We start from the raw sequence: 13,039 nt of genomic DNA on the forward strand, positions 1-13,039 counted from the left end.
TTCAAGTCACCCAGAACAAGGGAGGGGAATGATTCCGCTTTAAGCCACAGAGGCCTTGACGTCAGAGTGAGGTTGTGCTTGCCCCGTGTGCTCCCTGATCTGCAGGCAGAGAGGGTAAACATGAGCTCACACTGGGAGGAAACCACTTTGCCATTGAACATACGAGAGGTAGACAGAGCAACATCTGGCTAGGCCTAGGAAGTGAGGCAGGATGCTTGCAGGTCAGGTGTCACTGTTAGTGATGGAAAAACCCAATCACATTTGAGCATGGAAGCGTAATGGTCTTTTGCCACCTCCTGTCCACCGTTATTACCTTGGCAGTAGCACCTCTTGTTTCCCTGTGTCACATCCTTTCTCCAAAATCTGCCCATATCTACGACAGCTGGGACATGGTGTGTCTGTGTTTGCTTTTGTGTGGACAAATATGCATTTTTGTGCGTGTGCGCACATGTTTATTTGCTTGATTATTGTTGTGAGTGTGTGTGGGGGTTAACAGAGCTGATTTGTGATGTGTGGTTTAAAAAAACACAGTTTTGTACAAGTGTTTATTTGATCTATCCAGCATAGCTCACCTTTGTCCTTCACTGCCTGTCTGTCAGGGCAGATCAGTGGGATCCAGATGTTTTTTTTTGTTTGTTTGTTTGTTTTTTTGCAGGGCTGAATCCCGGCATTCCAAAATCAGTCTTAGTGTCACGGTCCTGGGTCTCCTGACCCAGCGTTTTTAGTTCTTTGTGATTTTTGTATTATTGTACTTGTGTGTGATTTATTCTATGGCTTCTAGTTTTGATCCCTTGCCCTTCATGTCTCTCTGTGTCCCCTCTGTTCTGTGTAATTGTGTGTCTTTGCATGTTTGAGTTTCTTGTTTTCTGTCACTCTGCATTGTGCATTATGTTCTCATGGTTGGTTTTTTGTTACTCTCTCTAGTCTAGTCTCTTGTGTTCCCAGCTGAGTATTTCCCTGTGTATTTTGGTTCTTAGACCTCTGCCTTATGGTTTATGTCTCTGTGTTTCTTAGTTGCTGTCTCCACTGTGTCAAGTTCGCGTCTCTGTGTGATACTTCCTGTTTTACTTTGATGGTCCGTGTCTCATGTGAATGCGTCCTGCTTTGCTTGTCTCGTCAGTCCTGATTTCTCCCAGCTGTGCCCTCCTTCTGTGTCTCATTCCCCTCGTTACTTCCCAGTGTATTTAAACCCTGTGTTTCTCTGAGTCAGTGTCGCGTCGTCCCTCATGCTGTGTGGATCTCCCTGTGAGTTCTTAGTTTATGGTTTCCCAGTTTAGTCTAGTTTTGTATGTTTGTTCTACCAGCAAATAAAGCTGTGTTTTGAGTTCACCTCCCCGAGTCTGTGAGTCCTGCATTTTGGGTCCAACTCCTGCCTGCCGCACAGCGATTCATGACACTTAGACCCAGGTAGGCTTGTCTGCCTGTCTGTCTGAGAGGCACGCGCCTCCTCCAGGTCACTCACATGAGCTCAACTTCCAGGTCGTGCAACACTGGCTCAGTAATTGACCCAAATGAAATGCTCACTGGGGAAAAAACTTGGCCCCTTGCAGCCCTGGTCGAGCTTTGTTCGTCGACCCCAGTTTTAATACTTCCTCCAGTTCAACGCAACACTCAGGATGTTGCTCTCTGGTTGGCCACAGTCCGACAAAACAAGGAGTTCATAATCTAGTCATGCAGACACAATGTGTGATGGAAAGATCTGATGTGTTTAATCACACACTTTTCTAAGACGAGCCACACACAGACTCTCTTTGGCTGCCTAATATTTTGTTGGCCAATCTATTCCTGTGAAATGGCTTTAAGATGTCTGCAGTGTGCTGTCATATGTACACTGATACAATGGTGGGTGGTCATTTTAACCATGTTCAAAGATTCAAAGAAGAAGGTCCGCTTGTGTGAGCCAAAAGTTCGACCTTCAGACTGCCGTTACTGTTTTCTTCTCTTGGATTCGTGCAGGAGAGGACCAAACAGAGATCTCTGCATACGATTATTCGACACGTTTTTTGTGGGTGACAGTAGAGACTTTTGTTCTCGTACAACATTTGACTGAAAGACTAAGTCCACTAATAAGCAGGTAATGAGCGTAATATTTACAGAGAATAGATGTCCAACTGATTTGAGAAGCTGACAAAACAAGAAACTGAGTTTTGTTTAAAAGATTAAAAGTTTGTTTTTGGAACCCCAAAACCGGGAAGTTGAGGATGTGGTGCTCACAAGCACATGAGTCTGTTTGCAGAACCCGACAACCAATCAGAAGTAAGTTTGCTTACTGAGAGGATGGCCTGAAAGATATGGGAGCTAAAATAACTTGTTTCTGATGGTGATAAAACTGAGGGATTGCATACAAATAAATAATAGCTGTTCTAGTGGAGATCCAGAATAACAGTATGGCGCTGAGAATACAGTGTTAGGCCCACTGTTATTTTATTTTAGCATTGTAGTGCTTAAAGAATGATTCAGTAAAATCAGTTCCATTAAACTTCAATGTTTATTCTATAAAATTGATTAAGTATGATTAAGTAATCTATGAGCTAGATGCCATGTTTGTCTCTTAGGAGTCCTACTTTCTGTTGCACACACTGAGCACACTTACACTCATGGTGACGCGTATAAGATGCTCATGGGTGTATCTTTGTGACTGCATATATGTGTGTGTGGGACGTTAGCTTTTGTCTGAGGTCATGTGTTTATGGCCTTGTGATAATTTACAGGACCCAAGTGAGACGGGGACCCCCTGACTCCTCCCCTCAGCAGACCGGGACCTCCCGTACTGTGAAACGTTATCCATCATCCTCTGGGCCTATAACCTCCAACGCTCTGCCCAATGGCAATGGCTACTCTAACGGCAACGAGCACGGGAACTGGTATGGAAACAGGAACGGGCATACCAACACACATTCCCACAATACTCACAGGCCAACCAGCAACAGCCAGCTGCACGGACAGTTCAGCAATGCATTATTACCATCAGGTAAGTGTAATGAGACTGAATACATGTATGTCTTCCACTAGAATATTTGTGAATATCATAAATCGTGGCTCTGTTATCATTTCACATCCTCTGCCCCTAGCTACCTCAAAACAAATGCAATCGCTACGAATGCCTGACGAAATTCAGAGTGACCACAATACATGCATACACTTCCTGTGGTGTCATTGTTCAACATTAGCCACGAGGAAAAATTGGCAGCGCCCCAGGATGCACTTCCTTTCTCCCTCTGTCCAAACACCTCACACCCTCTGTGGTCTTCATCACATGCACAGACGTTTCGTATCAAAGCTATTGCAGTTTGAGCATGTGCGAGATTGCGCAGTTACGTACTTCAGAACCTTTGGGAATTTACTCAGACACTTCTCTGACATGATAGACACTGGACCCTGGTTGCTGTTGGAAATGTGATGTGAACGTCACCAGTTTTTCCCCCCCTTCTCTTTGATCCAACGTGCACAGCTGTCTGCCGTTCCACATCCTCCTGTTTTTAGCCACGTACCGCAGCGACGGCTGTTGAACAGCTTCCCACCATTACACAGTGCTCACCTACACTCTCTTTGTTTCCTTCACCCATACACATATCCAAAACACCTTCTCTCAAAGATAAAGGGCTTGGAGCCTAGCCCAAAAACCTAATAGCCTTCTCACCCCCCCCCCCCCCCCCCCCCTTTTTTTTTTTTTTATTTCTTTTGCTGGTCTGTGGCACATCGCACGTTCAGCTGCAGCGTGCCACTGGCCAACCGTCAGCACACACCCTCGCACTTATAAACCTCCCTTTTGCCCAGACGGGGAGTGTGTCACAGTGAAGCTGAAGGTGGAAGGATGCAGCTCGTCTCTAGCCTGTCTCTGCTGCTGCCCCTTCTCAACCAGGTGTGTGTGTGTTTTCCAGGGGCCAACCTCACCTCCAACCTGGATCGCATCAAGATCGTCTTCACACCTATGATGTGCCGCAGGGTGTGCTCTGGAGGGCGTTGCTATAATAGCTGCGAGAAGGGAGACATGACCGAGGTCTACAGCGAGACCTCGCCCCATCAGCAGCCGAAGAACCAGGGCTTCCGACTCTGTGAGTGTCGACCCCGGCCCTCTGACTATCAGCAATGCCTGTCTGCCTGCTTATCTCTGTGATACTGCTCTGTGTTGTCCCTGAGTGTCTCTCGTTCTCCCTTTCGATTCTCACACACAGTCTGTGTTTGGTATCTCATTATTTTTTTTATTGGGTGAGCTAGATAAAATGGGCATGCTGTCTGTTCTGAATACCAATCTTAGACAGGAGGCAGAGTGGTGTAGATTAAGCATGAGAGCTATGCTGAAAACTTTCACTGTCAAAGAAAAAGACGGACAGGGGAGAGCAGATTAAAAGCAAGCTCTGTAAAAGGGGCCTAATCTCCCCTTGTACACAGACACGTGGACCTAGTGGTCCCACGCTCCCCAACACTTAGCCCCATCCCTTTTGCGGTTTACACCTCGCAGTTGGCCTCGCCGTTAACCGTTTAACATGCTCTCTGGGAGGGCAGGAATGGATGAAAAAGGAGAGGGAGAGGCTGAAAAGAGAGAAAGAGTAGCAGCATGAACAGGGTTTTACAGGGATTACATTAAACCTGTCATTTATCCAGAGGGCTTTGCTCCAAATTCACACAGGAGTGTCCATGGGATAGCAGGGGGCGGCTAGTGCCAAGACGAGGGTCGTACCCCCTGCGTGTTTCTGAGTTTTCTCATCAGGTTTAATGGTCCAGCTTAGACCTCAGACTAATTATGGATTAGAGATGAAGGGCGCGCATACCACACACATACATATATAGATCCGCTCCAGTTACAACTCTCATAAATATAAACTCAAACAACGATACAAACATGCAAACAACCCTCACCGAAATGCACTAGCTTATTTAGGGAGGACATCGCAGGCTTATGAATATATAAACAGGTCGATGTTGCAGATTTATGTGCACATTAGCAGGGTTTTGGAACACGGTGTAGATATTCTAAACACTTCAGCATCCTGGCAGAGACCCTTCACGAGATTACATTCCCGGCATTTCCACTTTTTCCTCAGTGGTTAGTTTTTATGTCCCACTTTTATTCTCAAACAAAAAACAAAAATCCCCTGTCTTCGTTATGTAAAAGCATGCGTTAAAGAGCACATTAAAAAGAGATTGCTTTCCATTTAGGCTCACATCCTGTTATTGCTCGGGCCTGCGTGTTCGTCCAGGAATGTCAAGTGGACAGCAAACAGTTATCTCATGCTGTTGTTACGTTGCTTAAACGGCGCAGTAAAAACAGCGCAGTAAAAACGGCTGGATAATTGCAGCAGTGCCTCTCGATGCACAGCCTGTGTACAACACTTACTTAAAGCTGATATTAGATTGGTAGAAGTCTGTTTATTGGGTGAGAAGTGTGTGCGCATGTGCGTCTCGCTCGTTAGAGGTTGTTAAATGGACAGAAAGATAGGCAGACATGGAACCTGCTGCGGAAAGTCAACAGTAGGATGTTGTCTAAGAATAGTTCCTGCCCCATACCAGGGTGGGACTGGCCTGACACAGACCAGTGCAGACATGCATCCAACACTGAGAGGTTTTAATAGCCCTCCTTGAGTTGATAATTTAGCCCGCATGTCGAATCACAGGAGGTCTTTCTCTGTGTCTGGACATATTTAGTCTTTCTGCCCGTCTCTGTCCCTGCATTGTTTCTCCTTCGTTTTATTTCTGTTTCTTTTTATTCTGTTTTTAATCTATTCTGTTAGCATTCTCCTGCTAATCCTGTTACTGTCCCATCTGATACACGATTCTATTCTTGTTCTATTCCTCCCTCTTTTCGTCCTGTGGTCTCACTCTTGTTAATGTTATGTGACAGGGAGCTCATTCCCTACATGCCATCAGAACCCGCCAGCATCTCCCTGTTCCCTGTTTGCACCCTGTTAGCCTCAGTGAGACACAGAGGATGAAGTTCCCTGTTTGTTTCCATGTCTGGCATTCTCTTTAATCTCATAGCATGCAGGCCATTTGAATCTGTATCTTGCAAAACAGTCTCTTGTTTTTGTAGAAGTGCATTGCTTCACTTTCTCATCCTTCATGCTCCAGAATAGTTCTATATTCGTCATAGTTGGATAGATTTTTTTTCCTCATTTGATTGTCTTTGATGTTTTCAGTTAGGAGAGGTCAGGTCAGAGTGAAACTGTAGATGGGAACAGGCCCAGGTATGTAGGGCGCTGGGCTGGCACCCATCCCTTATGCCAAAAGATAAGGCAATGAAAGGGCTGTTAAAGCACTACTGTCAAACACCATCTGGCCACTGCTGGTCTGTTCTGTTTTTCTTTCCACGGCAAATTACAAAATATAAATCAAATTGTAGACAGAACACATTTTGGACTTGGATTTACTTGGATGGCTATGAGCCAGTTGCACTCCTATCAATTTCTGGACAATATTTGATATTTAGGGGAACTTTTTCGCCTTTTGTCATCCAAACACGTGTCCCATATGGTATGTTGTTATTATTTTCTGCAAATTATTACAGCATGAATCATACATCATCACTCATCATCCTGCACAGGAGTATGTAATTACTGATGAGAGGCAAAACATGCCATTGAAGGAGGCACAGCGTGAGGGGCATGGCTCTGTCGCGAGGACAAAGTTGAGATTTTATAAACGTCATGTGGAATGAGGTGTCTGGTAGTGCCAAAGCAGAGAACAGCATGACTGTTGCTAACCGTTTGCAAACAAAGGCTGTCCACAGGAAGCCCTAGCACATGCCCTTCCTATTAGGACTACGCCTTCTGTTTCTTATTACCAGATCCTTGTGTGTAAGGTTAGATGATGCTGTGCAATTAAATGTGGTATGTTGTGTATTCTAAAGATTCCTCTCATTCATAACCCCTTTTTTTCTCCGTTTCTTGTCCTTCATCTTTGCAGTCTTCTGTCAGATCCCCTGTCTTAATGGAGGCCGGTGCATTGGCAGGGACATGTGCTGGTGTCCGTCAAACTCAACAGGACGGTTTTGTCACCTGCCAGTCCCTCCTCCTGCCCGACCCACCCCTCAAAGCCACAGGAACCACCAGAAACCAAAATCTCCATCCCATTCCATGTACACTCTCCCACTGTCCAATCAGCCAGGTAATCACGCTCCGGCACGCCTCCCCACTCACTCTAACTTTATTAGCATGTCTTCACATTACGAGTGCTGTTAGCTTGACACTGTGTGTGTGACATTGGCCATCACTTTTCATTTAGGATATTGTGCATATTTAAGAGACCTCAGATTGACTGTCAGTTAGCTAACATGTTCATTTCTTGATGACTCTGGCTGTACTCGTGCCTCATAACTGCAAGGTTTCCATTCTTCTAGTAAAGCTTACACTCCAACAGAGAAGTGTCGAAAAAAGAAGCAAAACACAGTTAATAAACAACAATTGTGGGTTTCCTGGCTGTTCCTTTCTTCCAGAAGCAAACGATCTCATGAATGCCTGCGATTAATCCGTTTCATTCAACATAAAATAATCACCTGACTTGAATTTTGCAACAGAAGTTGCCTTAATAAAAAAAAAAAAGGAAGAAAAAAGCATAGCTTCATTTTTAACATTGTTTATAGTGTAGTGTTATTGCTTTCCTTGCCAACAGCAGAGGTCACTTTCTATTTTAAGCAGAACAGCTCATAGATGACTCAGTACAAGTCATCTTATTGTTCACACAATGCCGCGTTCACCAGACAGAAGATATTAGAAACAGAGCACGGCAGCAATACGAATTGTTGTGAATAAAAGAGATAAATTCACTCTCATCTCCTGGTGTAAGCTATCGTGTCCTCCTTTCTTAGTTTCTCATTTTAGGGAACAGTTAAGTAGAAGCAGAAGGTCAGTCTAAATTCATTTAAATTACACTCAGACACATTTCATCCTCTTCTGAAAAATTAATTACTTAATAATTGCATTTAATGACAAATCCAGTCAGTGTGTTATCATGGTACAGGAAAGACATTGTTTGTCCTGCCTGTATGCTTTATATATGAAATGGAGCCATTCTTGTCCTGGACTAAGTTTTGCATTTTCTCCTTGGATTCTGCTGTCTGTGTGTGAGGTTATGATTCATGAGAGTGGGTCGGGATTCTGGGAAAAAACCTGGCACTCCCTGAAGATGGATGCTTACCCCGTGTCAGAAGGACAACAGAGCCTCACATTGCAACATCTTCTCAACTCTTCAGCAAAACTGTTTTCAGTCTTTAAAACGATTTGATTTAAACCAGAGAATCCGAAACGCTCTGTGTTGTTGTTGTTTTGTAGCATCTTAAGGGCCTCTTCACTGCCAGGAACTACCAATATGCACCAAATCTCATGACTTGATGATGAAGCAAGTGTTTGTGTAAGACTTTAGCTGAGATCTCATGCACTGCAGTATATATATACAGATTTTATCCCTTGGCAGAGGATGCTTCCCCTTAAACGGTTCAAATTTTGACACTGTAAACTATCTACTATGCTGTGTAAGCTTTGGATCTCTTCTTCTCCAGTGTCTCTCCACCCATCCTTGGTCAACGTCCACATTCAGCATCCTCCAGAAGCTGATGTCCAGATCCACCAAGTAGCTCGAGTCCAACCTGGGCAAAGACCAGCCACCACAGAGGGGGCTCACTCTGTCCAGCAGCGCTCCCAGCCTGGAAACGGACACGAACACGCCAGCGAGCACAGCAGCAGACACCCACACGCTAACGGGAATGGCCACGGCCACGCCACAACCCACATCCGTCAGAACGGAAATGTTGGAAGATGCTTTCAGGAGACGGTCGATGGACAGGTACCGTGTACACTGCTCTCAACTTATATCAATACACATAAAGTATTGTGGTCTAGGTGTTGAAACGACTGGAACGCAGTGTTTTAGCCACAGCTGCCATTATATAGTCACATCCCTTAACCTTCTCTGCTAGCTGTTGCTTCAAACAGGAAGTTTGTGAAAATGATTTATGTGTAAAGTCCGGGATTTATGAGGCTTGGCCACACTGGCCATCTCATGTTCCACCGCTTCCTCAACAAAAGCATGTTATGAGTTAGGATGCATTCAGAAGAGGTGAAGGTGAGGCTTGAAACCTCCCCATGTGGCCCAAACGGTGAGATTTTCATCGCCTGTGTGCTCAGAGTATGGCACATTTTGTAGATTTACTGTGCTTTGCTTTAATGTATCCTAAAGCACTTGGGAAAAGGAAAGGACTTTAAGTGGCAGTGCGTGAGCTCGGCTAATCTCAGACCTCATACAGCATCTGTTAGCTTGGCTATTGTTGGGTCTTATTAGTATTTCAGTTGCAACAACACAACGAGTTGTTTTTGCCAGAATTAGTTCTTGAGTTTGTTTGTGCTCAAGTGCTGTTTCCATTATTTCCTCTCTGGTTAAGTAAGGCAATTTAAATTAAACCACTTAGTCACTATGTCAAAGAAGAACTAAACTTCAGCAAAAGAGCAGATTCACCCTGCAAATTTCCATATTATTTAACCATAATAGATTCAATCTGGAGGAAAAAATATCATCTCTTAAGTTTAATTTCTATCAGACAAAATCCGACAAGTAGGGTTTGATAGGACATTTAACCAAGAGCCCTTAATGCAGCACACCAGGAGTTTCTTAGCTGTTCTTAGGACTCGGTGTGTTTATGTCCACCTCTAACTAAACAGTCTCCGATGTGTCTGGTTCTCTCTGTCCTTGCAGAAAGGTACACACGCACACCCTGACACAAAAACATTTGCACCCTTGCCAGCGCGCACACGCGCTTGCACACAAACAAGCGTGCCTACCCAAACATGTAACACTCATTCTCCAAACTTGTTTCATAGATTTAACACAGATGTGTCTTGTTGTAGTGCGGCAAGCCTCTTCCAGGGCTAACCAAACAGGATGATTGCTGTGGAAGTATTGGCGCCTCTTGGGGCCTAAACAAGTGCCAAAAGTGTCCGACCAAACCAGGTAAGCTGTTCTGACTAGTCCACCAGAGTTATGTCACTTTTTTCATACAGAATTAAACTAATCTGGTTTAATTCTGTTTTGCTGTTGATGTTTGTCCTTTGGTAATCTTGCTCTGTGCCACACATCAACTCAAAAGGTAGAGTTTTCCCACTCTGATTGCTTCATATTAAGGTGTCTAAAAATTAATGCCTTAGCAGCCATTGTTTATGGTTGGTGGAGTTTTATCAGAGCATGTTTTACAGGCCTAAACAATGCTAATGAGCGGTGATGACTAGAACATAGCGGCCTTTGTTAGATTTCTAAAAACCTTTGAAAGCGGCTGCGTGACTCGCCCATGCTCCCAGTTGTTAAAATGAAGCTGTTTTCACTTCCATAAAACCAAAACCGGGAAGCAAATGAAAACACATTTAGCATGAAGATGAGAGCCTGGCAGGCGTGCCACCCACCCTGCGGGCAAAGCAAGCCAATGTGGCCTTGAATGAATGAGGAAATGAGCAACTGGTTCCCAACCAGAGATGCGGTAGGTAAGTGAAACAGCAACAGGGTGGTTGTATGTTGGCAGGAAGGCTTGGTGGTGACACTGTCCACTGTAGATGGGGGGCTCTGACAGCTCTTTTTACTACTCGGAGAGCACGATGTGGTCCATGCACTGGTTTTGGCACTCCCACAGCATACAGTGCCACATGGGAGATTCAGTTATTTCCCGCGTATCTCAATCATATTATGGTCATACCCCACAGATTTGCTAGTTTTACTGTTAGATTGACTGTACCCTCTTTAATATCTGACCAGACGTTGATCAGAAGCAGACATCATCTCTCTCTCTCTCTGTCTCCCGCCTTGATAATAGATGTCGATCTATTCTCTTGCCTCCCACGCACTGTCTCCTCAGGCATGCCAGATTCCAATTCTTTCTAAGTCCACGGCATGATCTCTTTTGGCTCCCAGATGTTTTCCCCTGCTCCCTCCTTTGAAGTTGGGGGAGAAAACAGAGTGAATACCCAATTTGCTCATTTTTGTGGCTCCTTTTGGGGGGCAGCATATCGTAGGCCAGGGTCACACAATGGCAAAGAAAGAAAGAAAGAAAGAAAGAAAGAGGGAAAAGTTAAGTAAAAAATGAAGTCATATACTCTCTCCCAGAAGTCTTTGGGTGAGTTTTAATACGAGAAATACTTTGAATTCCTCCAAGAGTGCTATTGTTCTCAGGGTAAAGACTTGGGCTTTATCTCTAAGCTACATTCCCTGCTTACTCGTCTAGGTGTGTGCTTTCTCATGCGTTTGACAGGAATGATGTGGAGCTCCTGAAGAATGATGTGTCTCTCTTTATTTTATAGCGACTGAGTCAGCCGTCGGCTCGCAGTGAGGAGAGAGGTCGTGTAGCTTAATAGGACTCTCCCGTGTGTCCTGTTGAGTACGTGATAATGATGTCATGAAAGCCCAGTTTGTTTCTAGGCGTGCATTACTACCATTGGTCAGTTTATTGCTAAACACGCTGTTGACTAAGAGCAAGGCTTGCTACTTCATTTTTTATGATATTGGTAGAAGATGCCAGAATGACCACAGTTTAATGGGGTGCTGTTGCAGACAGGACTGCTAAGTCTTTGCTGCCTGCCTGCACATCACTGTCAGTATATCTGCATCGCACTCACTCGATACAGTCATATAGATCCAGAATGCATTGCTACTGTTACAGTCTGGCTGTGTCTCAAGTCCGTAAATGTACAGTTAGTTGTGTTACACAGCTGGATATGATATATTATTATGCACCAAGAACACTGTATCGCTTAGGGATATTTTGTGGGCTTGTTTTACTGTTTGTGCATGTGTTTGTGTGTTCATTATATTAAGAAGGTCTGACATTGCAGAGGCATAAATGCCAGTGTGTCCCATCTCAGTGGGAGATGAGGTCTTAGCAGTTAGTGCCTTTAAAAGTCACATGCTGAGGATTCCTGGCCTGTAATGAGTTCCAGATCGACCAGGCTGAAGTCAGCTCCATTTCTTTAGTTCGGATGATGAAGTGGAGTAACAAAGCAAACCCTGTGCTTTTCTTGGATTTTAAACCATTTCATTCCATCACTGCAATTTCTTTCAGCAATGCAGAGGTCCTCAAGTTTGAGAACTAACCAGTGACTTGTTAAGTCAAGTGAGAAAGAGAATAGGTGAGTTGGACAGGAGGTGATTTGGTTACATGAGTCCCATTAAGAGAAACTGGATCCGTTATAAGCTGAGAGGAATTTTATCCTTGAAAAGCAAGTGATAGGGCTGTTTGTGCAAATCTCTGGGTTAAGGATACATTTCAATCAGAAAATTAATCAGAGGTTCCCAGTTATCTGAAGGCAAATTGCTATGGCCCAAGTCTGACCTATACTGTCGTGTTGGCATCACACTCTATAGCTGGCAGCCTTTTCCTCACTGTGTTTCACTGCTCATGGAATTTCACAAGCCATTTGTCTCCCCATCTGTCACTGATGGGCAGCTTTCCTCTCAGTGACTCTCTCCATGAGCCAGGCTGAAGCCTTGGGAGGCTTCCCAAGGAGTCGGATCAGAGGTCCCCAGGGACTTTAAGTAACCACCACACCCACGGGAGCCTTGGCTTCCTCTCTCTAACCCTACTTTCCTGGGTCACCGAGGTCACCGTGTTGTCACTGCCCTCACACTGTTTTGCCCCACCCTCAATTCGACCTCTGTCTGTGTAAGTCATCTGCCTCTTTTTGCTCCCCACTCCTCTCTGTTTTCTCTCTGTAATGAGGAAGCTATTCTTCATGAGGTTTAGATCAGTAAAGTCAGATGAGGCGAAGGAGGGGCGGTGGGGGTCGGGGGGCACTCGGAGAGCTCCACAACTTCCAGATCTTCCCACATGAACTCATCCCTTCCTAAATCTTCCATCTATTCCTGAGACATTTAAACTGACCAGCTAAAGCCTGTGCTTCTTGCTTTTTATTAGCGCTGATCAAACAAGAACACTTGTTAATGACCAACAAAAACCAGAGATGCGATTACTTTGCCTTAGAAACAAGCAGCAACAGAACAGATGCACTGGAACAACTTCACAGCAGCTTCTCGTGGTGATCAGATAGAGATGTCGCATCTCTTTGACAGC

General features: G+C 44.7%; 1 protein-coding gene across 3 annotated transcripts in view; it reads left to right on the forward strand.

Moving 5' to 3' along the window:
• Nucleotides 1-13,039, forward strand: part of LOC101478535 (latent-transforming growth factor beta-binding protein 2) — a 91,949-nt gene that overhangs the window by 34,030 nt on the left and 44,880 nt on the right. For 2 of the 3 annotated variants that reach the window (XM_076877479.1, XM_076877480.1), the window contains exons 4-8: nt 2,712-2,971; nt 3,882-4,055; nt 6,904-7,104; nt 8,495-8,778; nt 9,837-9,939. In XM_076877479.1, coding sequence (XP_076733594.1) covers nt 2,712-2,971; nt 3,882-4,055; nt 6,904-7,104; nt 8,495-8,778; nt 9,837-9,939 — 1,022 coding nt within the window. Of the gene's footprint in view, nt 1-1,281; nt 1,408-2,711; nt 2,972-3,881; nt 4,056-6,903; nt 7,105-8,494; nt 8,779-9,836; nt 9,940-13,039 lie in introns of those variants that run through there. The other variant, XM_076877481.1, reaches the window with a different exon arrangement.

The sequence above is a fragment of the Maylandia zebra genome, linkage group LG19 (assembly GCF_041146795.1).
Source record: "Maylandia zebra isolate NMK-2024a linkage group LG19, Mzebra_GT3a, whole genome shotgun sequence".
NCBI lineage: Eukaryota > Metazoa > Chordata > Actinopteri > Cichliformes > Cichlidae > Maylandia > Maylandia zebra.